At 39.9% G+C, this 16,536-nt stretch overlaps 1 protein-coding gene across 1 annotated transcript; it reads left to right on the top strand.

Moving 5' to 3' along the window:
* Positions 1-563: 563 nt before the first annotated feature.
* On the top strand, positions 564-1,877 carry LOC148014744 (GDSL esterase/lipase At3g48460-like). Its single transcript, XM_087666595.1, has one exon. The coding sequence runs from the start codon at positions 564-566 to the stop codon at positions 1,875-1,877; it is 1,314 nt and encodes a 437-aa protein (XP_087522721.1).
* Positions 1,878-16,536: the final 14,659 nt, after the last annotated feature.

The raw sequence follows: 16,536 nt of genomic DNA, 5'->3' as shown, positions 1-16,536 counted from the left end.
TAGTTAAAATCTTTCAACAACCTTGAATTCTAAGGTACCCAAAACCTATAAATTTAAAAATTACAAGTAACATCTTGAAATTTTGGTGGGATTACACTAAACCTGGGTTTTTTTCCAGCTGGGACCACAACCAAATTCAAAAGCTTGGATTGGATGAAGCCAACCGTCCCATTCTTTGAATTAAAAAAAGTTAGCGCTTGGCCCAAGAGCCAAGGTAACGAGCAACAATTATACTAAAAGTGCAAGTAGCAGCCTGAAGGACGCGCCTGGCCCAAAAGCCAACAATTACACTAAAAGCGGAAGTAGAGGGAGCAGGGACGCGGACCGCGGTTGCTTTTGGCGCTTACAGTTTCGCCTTCGGAGTTCGAAAAGCGGCCGAATTTCCTTCCCGGCTTCCGACTTCGTAAAAGTATTAATAGGGGAGACTCGAGCGAGGCCGGCGCAGAAGCGCAGAGAGGGCAGACACAAGAGAAGCACGAGCACCGCACGACACACTCACGCGCAGACACACAAGACCGAAGCTCGAAAGCGGAAACTCAATTCACCGACGACGAATATTGACGATGGCAAGCGCGACGCTTCCGCTGCCAGCCAAGGCCCTTCGTCGTCTTCTTCTCCAGCTTGTTCTTGTTGCACTTACAGTCCTCTCGGCGCATGAGGGCTGCCAGGCTGCCAGGCGCCTGGGACCGCAAGCAAGTTCAGTTATGTCGATAGGCAGATCGCAGGAGGAGGCCGATCCAGCTCATGCGGCGCCAGCTCTAACCAGACGTAGCAGTGCCTTAGCACATTCATCAATATCATCTGCGCCGCCATGCCCCGCCAGCAGCTTCTCTCCCGTGTTGGCCTTCGGCGACTCCACCACCGACACCGGCAACAATCCAGGCTCGATCGCTTCCAGCCTCCCCTACGGCTCCACCTTCTTCCACGAGGCCACGGGTCGCTGGAGCGACGGCAGGCTCATGGTCGACTTCCTGTGCCAGGCTCTCGGGGTGCCTCTGCTGCCCGCTCACCTCCGCGTACAGCAGCAGAACACCACCAGCAGCAGTAGTACTACGGCAGCTGCACGCCCACGGATCATGCAGAACGAGAACTTTGCGGTTGCGGGGGCCACAGCTCTAGACGTACGCACTCTGGAGCAGCTCGCAGGAGTGAACTCCAGCACTCCCGACTCTCTGGACGTCCAGGTGGGATGGTTCCTCGCGGACCTCGAGGCAACCAGTAGACGTACCTCCGCCCCCCTCGACATGAGCAACGCTCTGGTGTACATCGGCGAGATCGGGGGCAACGACTACAACTACGCTTGGTCTTCGCCGCAGCCCGACCCCTCCTCTGTCGCCGCCATGGTCCCCTCCGTGGTGCAGAAGGTGGCCAGCCATGTCGAGGACCGCATCCTCAGCACAGGAGTCAAGAGAATGGTGGTGCAGGGGGAGTTCCCCATGGGCTGCATGGCCACCTACATGTCCCGCTTTGCCTCCTCTCCGCACGACTCCCACGGTTGCGTCGCCCACGTCAGCGCCGTGAGCGACCGCCACAACCAGCTGCTCAGCGCTGCCCTCCAAGACATCGCCTCCCGCCATCCTGGCGTGGACATCGTCTACCTCGACACCTCGGCCGCCTTCCTGCAGGTGTTCGACCACGCCTCCGACTACGGCTTCACCAGCACCCAGGCCGCCTGCTTCCCGCGCTTCATGCCGAGCTCCTTCTCCCTCCCGGCCAGCCCCTGCGCCAACCCCAACAACTTCATCAGCTGGGACGGCCTCCACCTCACCGACGCCATGTACGGGGCCATGATGGGCCTCATGCTCAAGGACCCCGCCTTCTCCTCCCCCTCGCCCAGCTTCCTCACCACTGCAGCCGCCGCTTGCGCTTCTAATTGATCTTATAAGCATCTATTCTTATCACCAGAGCTTTTCCCTTCTGCAGCTCTTTAATTGGCTTCCCTAATGGTAGCTCTTTGTATTATCAACCGTCTTTGCATGTATGGTGGCAACCATTTCATGTGCGTATTATTTATATTTTCAAGTTCTCGCCAAATAATCGCATCTCTCGAGTCTCTATTTCTCTACATATATTTGTGGATAGTGAGATTTCCTCCACTATTTAGGAACTAGGACAAGTTTTTGAAATTACGTCATGTGCCTATACACACACACGCGAATATATACGTGTGCATACACAACACGCATTCTCCTTTATTTATTTTGATGAGAATTGTTTACGTCACTCCTACAAGTGCATTTCAAAGGCGAAGCTCAAATGCGAATCGCAACCACCAAGGGCAAGGTTGCCACCACTTTTATGAAGATCCTTTCAAGTTCCCATAAGTCATATCCTACTTTCTAGCTTCGCAAAGGGACACTACTATATCGTCTTTTACCTTGGCCCACGATTCGTTAACCACTCTCGCAACCTTGACCCTCCTGAGAAGCCTAACATTCCTTGTGTGAGTGCTTGGAAGAATTCCACAACTCTAGAGACCCTTCATGTCAATGTCAGGAGTCTCCAAACAGTGCTTGCTTCACGGCACTATCATTTGCAAATTCTACCTAGATCTTGCGAGTTTGCCTTCTCGTTTCTCACATGCTACTACCAACCATGGGATTGGGTGCCATCCCCTACTACCCTTCCTACTTTCATAACAAGGAGCGCAGCTCCTTCTTGAATCTCCTACAACCTTGCAAAGCTAGAGATAAGTGCGATGGATACGTAGACAAGCACTGGCATCATCATCATTTTCATGACCCATGAGTCTACATGCATAGCCGAGGGGATGGCTCTTTCACCTTTTGATTCTCCCTCTACTACCTTCACCTAGCTTGCTAGTTTCTTCACATTAATACATATATCTAGTAGATATCCCAAGTATTGTAACACCTTGCCTAAGTTAATCCACTTGAACTCCTACTAATATAGGAAAGGTTATGGTTTATTCTTCCAACGTAGATACATGATCAATAATGTGATGGCTAATCCGTGAGTCACATAATCAATGTTGTGATGGCTAGTCTCTGAGTCACATGATCCATAAATTTTTTCATACGATGGGATAATAGTTTCTACTAGTTCCTTCTCAGCTCCTCAGACATTATTAAAGTTATCATCTACCAAAACATGCATATAAAGTTATGCCCCTTTAATGCTAGTGGCAACCCTTTTATTGAAAACCGTGTTGAATCTTCATATGACTACAAGTAATAGTGGAGGAAAAGGGTATGCCTATCAAACCCATGTTTGACCCAAAGAGAGAAGGGAGGGGAGGGACACTTGCACAATTCAAGTACTTCATAATTGTAGCATTAGAGAATGGGTCTATGCCATGTTGACCAATCAAATTGCAAAACACATGAACTTCATGAATTCTATTAAAATCTACTAGTCAATTTGATGACATGCCTGATCAAAGTCCATGTTGATATAGAGCAATACATATTGATGCTTGATACATGACTCATAAGAAAGATTACATTCAACACACAAGATAATGGATCATCCTTCCATACATGAAACGATGCTATATATAGTGCACAAATTTGCTACCCAAAAAATTAGTTTTGTAATCCATTGCTTTGATCATCACCTTTTAACATTCAACATTATCATAGATATCCACTATGGAATTTTCCTTTTGTCCAAACATTTGGAAATGTGATATTCTAATCTCCTTTGGGAGTATCCCCTTCACTTTGATTCGCTCAAATTATTTGTATACAAAGGAGTGTCCCATCCACTTCAAAGCAATTGGGATATGTTAGATGAACATGCTTTCCAAAGGTATAATAGGACCTCCACATGGATTCCATATGGTCCCAAAAATTTACTAATATGCATCTTGTTCACCACCAATTGTAATTTTGCTACTAAGAAGGGCCTTTCTAATAACGTAATGTGTACTTACTTAGTCCTTCCACCTTGACGAGTGATTGTCACAACATTAGGTCATTAGTATGGTCACAAATGCACATGAAGTGAGAATGTGTGCCAACTTGTACTATCATAATCTAAATTCCATTGAATTCTAGCCATGATTTTTTGATAGCTTAGATACTTCTCACATTGATTTTAGCTAATTTCTTATGGGCATGTCATGCTTAGCTTTAGTGGACACCCACACCTTCTTCATCTTCTAGGGGAAAGCCACTCTCCTTTACGAAAGGAAATGTTGAAGTACAATGGTGATGCTTTATCCTTGTATCATCATCGAAGCTAATTTCGAAGGTACACAATAGTGGCATATAATCCATGAGCTTGTAAGAAAGAATTAGTCTTAATGTAACAAATGGTAGTTCATCTATCATCAAGATAAGCTTTGATATGCTCAGTCATCTTGCTAAATGACACCTAAAGACGGTAACTTTCCACATGTGATAAGTAGCCTACCATCCATTAGTTATGGACCTCACCTACTACTCCATTATACTCATGTAAATAGACCAAGTTATCAAGATAAGTATGATAGTTGATGTTTCATTTAGAAGTTGTTCTATAGTCCTTCTCTTGCATACCCTCTTGTGTTTTTCTCTTTTTCTCTATCTAATATCTCCTTCATGGTAGTAAAGTTTGTTGGATCTAGGATTGCACAAATGCAAGTACACAAGTTGGAAAGAAGAAGCTTGAAGAGCACAACTCAAAGTGTATTAAGAAGTCTTGATAGACAAGATTTACAAGACTAAGTATACGCTAAATTGAATAAGCATATATACAAGGCTGGGTAGGGGGGGAATCTCCTAACAAGGGAAAAATATACCATGATGGTCCTATGTATATTTACACACATTACTATTGAGATATGTTAATAAATCCCCCCTAGAAGTGAGGCAATGAACAAGAGTTTGCACTCATGTATAGGGAAGTGCTATGCTCGGTGCACTAAAGCAATCCACAAAGGGGACCCCAAAACATCATTTACTAGCCTTATTTTTCTAAATATCATTTACCAATATCTACTTACTAGCCTTATTTTTCATCTCATTATTACTAGCCTTATTTTTCTAAACTTCATTTACCAATATCTACTTATTGGTACAAAGGAAAGCTTTTTCTTTTATTTTCTAATTAGCAACAAAAGCTTGGCCTACAATGCACATAATGGATTTTTCCCCCTCAAGATTGTTATTCTTGTAACAAAATATAAACCAAATCATTAAATGACAAGGTATTTAGATTTCTTTTAAGCATCAAACAAAGAATAGTGGCAAAACATTGATATGAATCAAGAAAACCATCAATAAAGTTGTTCCTTTACCTTTTTAATTAGCCACAAAAACTTGGTCTGGATTACACATAATGGAAAATTTTTGCCTAGATTGTTCTTCTTGTAGCAAAATATAAACCAACTCATTAAATGAAAAGGCATTCAAATTGCTTTTCTGTATTAAACAAATAATAGATGCAAAACTTTGCTCAGAATTAGAAAAACAATCAAGAACAATTTGCAAAAGTGAAGTGTTTGAAAAAAACTCATTTGTAGCTATCGTTTGCTCCTTTAGATATTTTATCCTAGACAAAAACTTTCCAAGGAGTCACCTCCGCCCATATGTTCACTCTCTAACTACTTACAAAGGTAAGAATAGGGGCCTCATTTCTTCTTTGATATAAATGTACAAGTCCATCCCAAGCATCCTTAGTTAACGTCTCTCTCCAACATCACCTTGTCATCCCTTTGACAAACTACTACTACCCTTTGTATCAACTAGTTTACCCATGAGCTCATGTCCTTCCCCTTCCTCATCATTGTTGGCATGGTGGGTGAGGCAGTGATCAGTAGGACCATAACAATATTAGGGGGCACCTTGCCACACTGTATTTGGTGACCATTCTTAGAAATTATATTGTCAAGGTTTGGAACCTTAATAGAACTCATCATTTGATCCCTTTAGATTATTGACATCAAATTTCTAAAGAACTATTTCAAACGTTATAGCCATACCTTCTTAATCAACCTTATATTGAGGTATGCATGCCACATGTGATCTAGTTTTTCTCATCTATCTCAAGCCTTCATGTCAACATATCTCCAAATATCCTTGTTTACCACACACACATTAAGCCTATTCCAAATCAATTTCACATTTCTTTTCCCACCGAAATTTTTCTTAAGCCAATGGCCCCTTGTGCATAGGATATGTGGATCACATATCTACATGTCATGAAATTTCCTAATCACCCCAACATTGGTTCCATGATGGCATATTCATATAAAAAATCTCAATACTTGGAGCTTTCTCAACATCCAAGTGATAACTATGAGAAACACACCATTGATACTTTCCTAAATTCTCTTGGCTCTTATCAATGAGTTTTGGAAAACAAATATATATTTCATTTAAGTGCCCTAAAAGGCTAGAAGGGAATTCACATTGTCCCTTTGAACAAATCCTTGGAATATGACAAATATATTATGATGCATTACACAGGAATACCACAATATGGAGGCTCTCACACTAATAAAAGTTTACTTCTTAATATGGAGGCTCTCACACTAATAAAAGTTTACTTCTTTGAGAATCTCCTCTTTTGTGGTGTTTCACACACCTCCTTCACTAGTAGTAATAGTCTCAAATTGGTGCCTCATATGATGGCCCATAATCTTTATATATGTGAGGTGGACTTCATTCATTTCTTCACCATGTTTTCTTATTTCACCCAAAGAATTGGCTAGTTTAGATTCGGATACAATTTTGGTGTCCTTACATTTCCACAAAATGTTTATCACCTTAACTCTACTTGAGACAATTTGATTATATCAAAACCATATCTTAGCCCTTAAAATAGTATGCTTAATCCATGTCTTATTGAAGAGGTTCATCACATTGGAAAAGCTAGTTGTAGCTTGGTTTATGATTGCATTCTTACTAAATAAGAAGGATAGAACCAACAATGTTATAGATCATGACTCTATCATTATCAACCTATTGATGTGTGAAGCCTCCATTAATGGTGTGATGCATGACGCATACGTATTGAATGTCCACCTTGTTTACCACTACAAGTATCATCTTTGGAGCACTAGTTTTCTTGTTATGTTTTCTCATACCCTACAAGTGGATCATTACATTTTGAAATCATAAGCTATTGACTTCCAAAAATATAACATCTTACTTTGGAATTAGCACATTTGCATTGGATGTCATGTAATCATCTCGTTTTTGTGCTCCATGGTTACCTATCCCTCATACTCTTTAGGTACACATGATCTCCTTCCATACACCTGCATATCTTAGTACATTTAACACTACAAGGGAAGGGAGTGTGTATTCATCATGCCTTACATTCACAAACTAATTGAATATCATATACAAAACATTAGACGTGCCCGTAAAATTTATACAGGGAGGTGACACCTCATCCCAAGGAGGAAGGCACCTATTGCGGCCAATTAGAAGAGTTTGTGGACATGTGATGGATGGAGTGTCTAAGCCAATCCACCAGTTGGAAGGCATGACTTAGTCTACACCCTCAATACCAAAGAAGACAATCGACCTTTCAAACCTTCCTCTATTCTTGGAGCCTAAGATGGAGGCAATGATCGATACATTGATATCCATGTATGCCGAGTCATTTGATCTGCTGAGTGAGAAAGCGTCTATACCATTATATGATGGTGCCGAGTATCTCGCTTGAAAATGCTACTTGCGCTCCTAAGTGTGTAAGCAAAATACGGGTGGAGTGATGCAAGTGTGATCGCGTTGTTTAGGGACATTCTACGTATGCTCTGTTGATCTTTTTGACTCCATCATAAAAAAAATTGTTGTGATTTTTCAAGGTGCTTTGTGATTTTTTTTCAGGTTGTTAAAGTATTATATATTACCACCTAAAAATGCATTGCTTGAGTCTCGTGATAATGTGCAACTAGTATTACGAAAGCATGGACTACAATAGCATCCATGCATGTGTCAACAATTGTGTATTGCTTCAAGGAGACTCCGCAACTATGAAGGTATGTCCAAAGTGTGGTGCTCATAGGTATTGAAAGGACTTCTAGGGGAAAACCATCCACTTATACTGCATATACATCACATGATTCATACATCGGGCATTGGCGAGCTTGAGAACGTGGCATGTGTAGAATGGATCCACAGATGGAGTCCAAGGAATATCAACAAATTCACATGCATGGAGCCACATTGACTCTACCTTTCCAGGCTTTGCACGAGAGCCAATGAATATTTGGCTTGGTCTTGCTATGGATGGCGTGAACCCATTTGGTCTCCGCTCAACTTTTTATAGTGTGTGGCCTATAGTACTTATTAACTACAAGATCCCGCCATGGATTTCTACGAAGAAAGGACATCTCATTCTTAGCTTACTCATTCCTAGGCGCTACAAAGTCAATAATGTGGATGTCCATCTCCATCCATTAGTTGATGAGCTCAAGATTTTGTGGGAGGAGGGGTTCGTCGTAGAAGATATTTCGAGATTCGAGGAGTGCTCAGGTAAGTAGGCTTCCATCCTCATTGGTGATATCTAACATAGCTCATTCAAGCTTGTGTTGACTAAATAGGGGTGTTGGGACAAGTTTGGTTATCATAGGTTATCATGCATGTCCATTGTATGGGTCACAGTTAGACTCCCAAAGGTCACGAACCATGAAGAAGATGGTATATCAAGGACACACTGCTTTCTTGCTACAGGGTCATGAACTGAGGGAAGGATTTCTTGGATGACCTCCAATACAAATGAATTCCCACAAGCTGGTATGTGTTGAAAATGGTCCACAGAGAGTCACATCTAGAGGAAATGTGACAGTTCTCAAATTTCTACGGGTTGTCGTATTGGACCCACTTATAGATCAACAATTTTTTGGATCCTATGCATATTTTCAAGAATGTGGATAGCTTATTATGGGACCACATCAAAAGAAAGAGAGACACTGTATAGGCACGAATGGATTTGAAGGAGGTAGGAAATATGGAGGCTCATTAGCCACAATTAAGCAGTGATGGTTGCTTTCAACTACCTCGTGCTCCTTGGGTTTTGTCCACAACAAAAAAAATGCATTATGAAGTAAATTATTAGGTCTATTGCACCCTGACAGATGATGTGTTCCCTTAGATTTGCTTTCTCCAAAGATGACCAACTAATAGGGCTAAAATTCCATGATTGGCATAAGATATGTTAGGTTTGTACTGGCCTCAATAGTAAATAGCCTACGTATTTTTCTATTTATTGTTTGGTCAGTGTTCGTAATGCTTCTTCATTTGTTGCAGTTTGTACGATCGATCGCGATCGCATGATGCCTCACTCCAGAAATATGTGGGGCGATTTATAGGTTGTTGAATTTAGTGCAATGGGTCTCACAGAAGGAGATCAAGACATCCTCTATTGAGTCTGCAAGGTAGGAGCAGTTGAGACGGTCTGTCTCTTTGAGAAGTATCTACCCACCAGTATGCTCATTACACAAACTCACCTCTTGGTGCATCTTATAGATGAAGTGGATATTGCGGGACTCATCCATACGTGATGGATGTTCTTCTTGGAATGGTTCATGAAAACCCTGAAAGGCTTTGTGTAATGACGAGCTTGAAGGTCAGGCAAAGAGAAAATTCATAAACCTTGTTGAACTAAGGAAAGACTTTAAACTAGTTTACATAGCTAAGGACCTGAATGTGAAAGATGTGCAATGACATTGTGGCCTATTTGCCTATAATTAATCCAACCTTAAGGGTATTTAACCTCAAGTGTTGACACATACTATTTCTTTGAAATTGGATGCCAAGACTTTAAACTAGTTTACATAGCTAAGGACCTCAATGTGAAAGATGTGCAATGACATAGTGGCCTATTTGCCTATAATTAATCCAACCGTAAGGGTATTTCACCTCAAGTGTTGACACATACTATTTCTTTGAAATCGGATGCCAAGCCTAGTACCAATGATCCTATCCCATGAATCCTTGCTACACATACCACATGAGAGAGGAGTTGAAGAACTTACAAAAAGTAGGATACATTTCTGGGATTGAGCATATAGATTGGGTGTCACCCATTGTTGTGGTACTCAAGTAAAATGGGAATATTTGAGTATGCGTTAACTGTAAGAAATTAAATAGTACAACCCAATGAGACCCTTATCAACAACTATTATACATGGACGATGATTAAACACATTGTAGAAAAGGAAGCTTACAACATTTTTTGAGCTATAATCGTGTAAGTACACCCAAATGGTCAACTAATACCAAAATTGTGGACTATTTTCTTATGCTAGTGAACTAAGCAAAAGTTGTAGAATATTTATAGTTGAAAATATGTTCAAGCACCCGATTCATTTGTGTGGTATGCTCCTAGTTTTCTAATTGAAGCACACTCCTAGCTGACTTTTCAATACCATACAAGACTTTGTGACTATATGTTGAAAAGCTCCAACACTGTTTGCAAGCCACTTTGTCTTTGATTAAATATTCTTATAATTTATTATTACAATTACATGTGTATGTGTGTGTGTCTCCCTTTTTCCCCACCCCACTCCCCACACACATGCTTGCCCTCCCACTCTTGATGGATATTCTAGCCATAATTCTAAACATGTAAGCAAAAGAGGTACCACATACCTCATGAGCAACAATATCAAGAACAAGATATAACAACTTAATGGCTATAATAATATCTCATTTTGATGGGGCACTCTTTGGTATCTAGGCTAATCCAATGATTGTTGCTATTGAAGAGTAAGTAATGAAGAGATCAAATATTAAGTTGTAGTCAAAGAGGGGAGAGGAAAATGGTGATGATCCAAGGATTGACAAATCAGGCCAATTGGGGCCTTCTTTTCCAGATGATCCAAGGATTGACAAATCAGGCCAATTGGGGCCATAATCAGAAAGTTTGGGCTTACCTGGCCCAAGTTCTTTTAAGGGGAGGTGCGCCATCACCGCGCACCTCGCGCACCCACATCCATACTGGATTGACAGATCTGGCCACTTGGGGCCACCAACCTCAGGGCGCCTCTTCATGGGCCCTTGCATTCATGGCGTGGCACACTCCCAGCTGAGTTACACGCCTCGCCTCTTCAGTCCACTGACAGTTTCTGCACACTCATACTGTCGGGACCTTCAGTTATTTCAAGTGAACACAACTTGTCTTAACTTGGTTATTCTCCATTCTGTGATTGTAAATCTTGTCAGCAGATGGTTGAATTGATGTGTTTCCAATATTATCTTCTCTTCCTAGTCAGCCAGATTGGGATCATTCCACAATTGTAAATTGAGTCAGTGGATGATCATTCTTTGAGTCAACAAGACCATGTCTCCACACCTGTAATTGAGTCAGTGGGCATGGCACCTAGTGGGAAGACACTGGTCGGCTTGATATTACAAGGTGTGACTCTCTTTTGTGGTGCTCATATGCATGATTCTAGTATTGCACAATGAAACTTCCCTATTCTTGTAGATAAGAAAGCATGCAAATTTGGTTTACAAAGATGGATTTGTAGTACATGTAATAAAATAGGAGGAATTATTATTATTATTATCTATTATTGGTAAAACTACGAGGATAGATCAAGCTACAAACAAGCCTTCTATTGGCTTTGAGTCTAGGACTACAAAAATTTTTATTCTCTTTCTTTGCATTGAGTTTTCATGTGCTCAATATCCCACTAATAATAGCATGCATCTGTGCAAAATTGGGCTATCATACTTATAAATGTAGTCTAGGTCTAAGTTTTATTTTTGGATATAAACTTCAAATCTTATTCATAAAATACAATATAGACGATAGATATCTCACTTATCTCTCAAAATTCAACATAGTTAGTAATGCATCAACATGTCTAAAGTAGAATATTAGATTTTACAAGGAGAATCTAATATATAAATATTAAAGTAATATTTTATTGCATTATGGTAAAGGGATTTAGACTTGTACCTAATACACATAAAACTTAATCGGTGCAAATAAAAAGGTTAGGCCTTCCCATGAGAAGGAAAGTTAGTTTTAGTCTTCAATGAATTATTAGATTAAAACAATTTATAAAAAAGGCAATAACAGTATGCTAAGAGATGTTGCCAAAGAGGAGGTTGTGGTGGATACAAGAAAGGTGCTAATAGGAATGCAATAGCAATTACAAGAAGAGATTAGATAATATAAGTCAAAGGAAGGGGGCTACTTCCATGAAATACTTGGATAGAGATAAGGCAAGTTGGCATTCAATTGATTACTTTCAATTGGTACCAAAGGTTGGCACTTATAAGCAACTCACAATTCACAATTTCATACAAAAATAAAGACTAACTAACTTTTAATGTCCATAGTAGTACCTTTGGGGGGGGGGGGGGGGAGTCCCTCATGTAGATATATGTGTGTCACAAGAGTTCAACATAAGGAATTTTTCAAATACCATTTTTTCACATGTTTACATCTAGAGGGATGACATGTAAAGGGGTTATTTACGGATTGAATAGAAAGGGTGTGTTTTATTTTGAAAAAAAAATCACAAACAAGGTAATTACTTTCTATATCAATATTTTAGATCACTATGAGATTGCTAGTGAAAAGTGTAAGGGGAGAGGGGCACTCATAAATAAGAAAATAAAGCTCATAGTAGCATTTTCATTCAAGATAATGGCCAACATGCAAAAACAAGACTTCTTAGGCTACTTTCAAAGTGTTGATGCCCATGAGTTCTTCATATATCATGTAGTCGATCAAGGGTATCAACAAATATGTAATTGCATTGACTATGATAGAAGGGTGCATGATTTGACCTCAAAGATATTCATATCTGAAATTCAGAGCATATAAGAAAATATCATAAGGGAGAAAATAGCAATTTAATCTTCTATTCCACCTATAAAGAAGAAGCTATAACTAGTCATGGAGTTATGGAAAATCTACAAAGAGGGTGGGCCTATCCTGGCCCTACTAGCTTTGTAGAATAGTTTTAAGAACCCATAGCTCAAAGAAGTCCTGTAATGAGCCTTTGTGATGATGAATACCCACAAGATGAGCATATAGTTCCATGTGAATTAAATGCTGCATAGAGAGCACATAGACATTGCATCAATCGGTGAATCAATAAGTGTTGAAGACATTTAGTCACATAATCAACAAAATCCAACTTACCCAACTATTAAGATTTTGTATGTGGATAAAATAAATCACACCTAACATTTAGGCCCATTAGATGCATAGGCTCCATTAGGGAGAGTGCATACAAACTTTTACCACCCTAGTGTTATACACTATTTAGAAGCTGGTGTGTGTAGTCGTGAGGAGCCTCCAATGCTTGTAATCTATCATTTGAATGACTCAACTTTGCAAAAAATTTTACATGTTTCGTATTCCAAGAGAGATGCAAATGACGTGTCCCCTAGAGATTTCATTATCCTTTTTCTATTTGAAGATGATGACTTGCATATAAAAAAATATGAGAATGCCCTTTAACAATCTTCACACAATAGACATCATTTCTTACTTTGCTAAAATATCAAGGAGATTATTCATTGGGTTTACTAATTGCGGCATGCCTAAGGAGTTCAACATTAAAGCAACATATCCTCCTCATTCAATGATCCAGTCTAAGGATGGAGCTATATATCTATGCACATGGGAAAATTGCAAGATGTCACTACTTTAGAAAAAGTTTTTAGTCTCAATTGTGGGCCTATGCTCTTCCATGCCATCGCTAAGTTTTTCAAACATTATGACAAGTGTCATCAGGTGAAAGTACCTATACAAAAGGACAATATGGAGTTGAGACTAATGATATCATGCCAACCATTTAAAAAGTGGGGCATTTACTTCATTGGACCCATTAGCCCTATACCCTAGTACTCACAAGACAAATATATGACTAGGCTATAGGCACTAACTCCCTTATGAAATGGATTGAAACAAGAAGGACTAGGAAAAATGATGCAAGGACCATAGCTAAGTTTCTTCGGGAGAAAGTGATCTTTAGATTCAATTTCCCCATTCAACTAGTGAGCAACCAAGGCACGCACTTCATTAATGAGGTAATTATCCATCTCCTATCCACCTTCTTGGTGATCCATAAAAAATCATTGCCATATTATGCATATTATCCCCAAGCCAATGATCAAGTTGAAGTGATAAAATTTATTTTGATGAGTGCATTAACTAAAATCGTCTCTACCTCATGAAGAAGCGACTAGGACAAAAAGTTGATGGCATCCTTGTGCAATTATTGAAACGCCTGAAAAACAACTACCAGAAAAACACAATTAAAGTTGACCTACATAATGGTTATGATTTGTTCCAAGCTTGAGGATAGCTATGCAAGAAAGATGGGATAGCAAGGAGGGATGGAATGTAACCACCTAGCAGATTGGGATGGCTATCCAAAACTTGATTCATTTCCACATATGCACTCATTTATAAGAAAGCCAAAAGAAAGGCGTGGTTTGACAAGCATGCCAAACAACATGATTTTGAAAAAGGCGACTTGATATTTCCTTATTCAATTAAAGGCCACAAGTAGAAGATGAAGCTTAGAGGTCTTGGACCCTTTTGAGTTTGTTAGATTAGCAGGACCAATAATGTGGGCCTCGAAACTTTAAATAGGGAGGACATAAGCTTCTTCAACAGAAGTTGCATTAAGAAATACTAGACACTAGCACACCCACTGCATGGGCCCCCTATGGTGTTATTGCCTATAAATATTCGGGCAGTCTCCATCACCAAGATTGACCCCAAGGATGAGGAATCCATAGTATCAACCTTTTTGAGCTTGAGAATCACCACCGAGAAAAACCATGTCCTCGATGCACTAATTGATAAGGAGTTAACAACAACATACTTATATATGAGGATTGGACCAAAATTGTATAGCCCTAGTATCTATTTTCTCTCCAGTTTCTCTCTGTGAGAGTGATTTAGGGCCCTCTACACTAGATTTGCTAAAATGGGAATTTCCACTTTATTTGGGCTCTCTCCTATTTATATAGTGATTGTCTGGGTCCTCTTACCTGCATCATAGTTAGTTCGGGATTCAGTGCATTTGAGATGGTTGACCTATGGTCTCCAAAATTTCCACATATTTGGCCAAGGAACACATCTTCACTAGTTCTTGGGCTTTCTGTTTCACAAAGTACTTTATCCAAATACGAATGTAATAGAACATGGTCTTTTAGTGGTGTCTTCCATGTGATGGCCAACATGTAGAAGGACATTGAACTAATGTAGGTGGGATCATACTCATATTTTTTTAATGGCTCAATATTGTTTGGCATTTTCCATTATTTGAAAACCGAGTCATTCCCATTTTGATCTAAGAGTGAACAAATTTTGTAACAATGGGTGTTTAAGTTTAATGGTGCACAGATCGGACGCTGTACGCTCGCATAGTGAATGCCGGAAGGTCCCCAAGAACAATAGAACTCTATTTTTTTGCACAAAATTCAATGTAAAAAGCATGAGCGACATGAACAAGAGACCAATTGGGTGCAGTCTCTTCCCATGCCTTGTGTGAGCGCTCCACAAAGCATGTATTTTATGTATTAATCATATTCAAGTTCAAATAATAGCCCAAATTACAAAATAGCAAGCTTTTAGCTTTTGAGTTTGCTTTAGCACAAAATAAGAATAAAGCTAATGGGCAGTGCCCAAAGAGTCTGCATGCCCAATACAATGTCCAAGTAGAAATAACATAATCGTGCGCCCATGCGCATACAAATTAATAATAAATATCCAACGCCTCAATAAATAGGCGTGACAGAATATAGGCGCCATGCCTAAGGTATGCGCCCATCAAAATATAAGTAATAAATCGAATACTCGCTATCCTCCAATGCTTTCCTCCACCACCGCTGCTATCTCTACACATCAACTGAAGCATTCACAATCGTTAGTAAAATAATACAATTAAACCAACAAAAGTGAATACCTAGCAGTCTTCAGCTACATAAATAAATCAACTGGTTAGAAATCAATCCTAACCTTAATTTATTACGAGTGTGCACTCTAAACTCATAAACGTTTATTAATTTAATATGCATTTTGCAGAATCGACCGCTATGGAATCACCCATGTACACACTAAATTAATAAAACGCCCGAAAAGGACAGGCGTCCCCATCAACTTCTCGCACAAAGAATCCACTTTGTGTATGAGCCTCGGTCATCAAAGTTTACAGAATCCACCGTAAAACCTCACGGAATCCACCATGGCACGGAATCCGCCGTGAAATATGCCTCCTGGCATCATACCCCCGGGGTGGAATAGCAATTGACCTCAATTGCTATTAGCTCAATGTGGAGCTAACAGAGTGGGGAAAGAATTTAAGTCTCTAGCGTGCATCCATTGGGCTTCTTCTACAGGATGGCTCTTAAATTTAACTAGATATCTAGAATATCTTCGGCCAATTCTAGTGGTCATAAAATCAGTGTCTATGATAGCTTCAGGTTCAAGTATTTCAGTCTCTTCCTCTAACAAAGGTGGGTTTTCATAAACAGGGTGTACAGGTAATTGGCCTCTAAAGGGTCTTAATAAACTAATATGAAATGTGTTGTGAATTTTCCAGTGATGTGGTAATTCTAACTTGAATGCATTATCATTAATTTTATGAATGATTCTAAA

Source organism: Lygodium microphyllum, chromosome 25, assembly GCF_053477565.2.
Source record: "Lygodium microphyllum isolate KBCC chromosome 25, Lygodium_microphyllum_v1.1.10, whole genome shotgun sequence".
Taxonomy (NCBI): domain Eukaryota; kingdom Viridiplantae; phylum Streptophyta; class Polypodiopsida; order Schizaeales; family Lygodiaceae; genus Lygodium; species Lygodium microphyllum.
This window is presented reverse-complemented; position numbering and strand designations above follow the sequence as displayed.

Coding starts and splice junctions, on each gene's coding strand:
- LOC148014744 (XM_087666595.1), top strand. CDS start 564: ATGGCAAGCGCGACGCTTCCGCTGCCAGCCAAGGCCCTTCGTCGTCTT.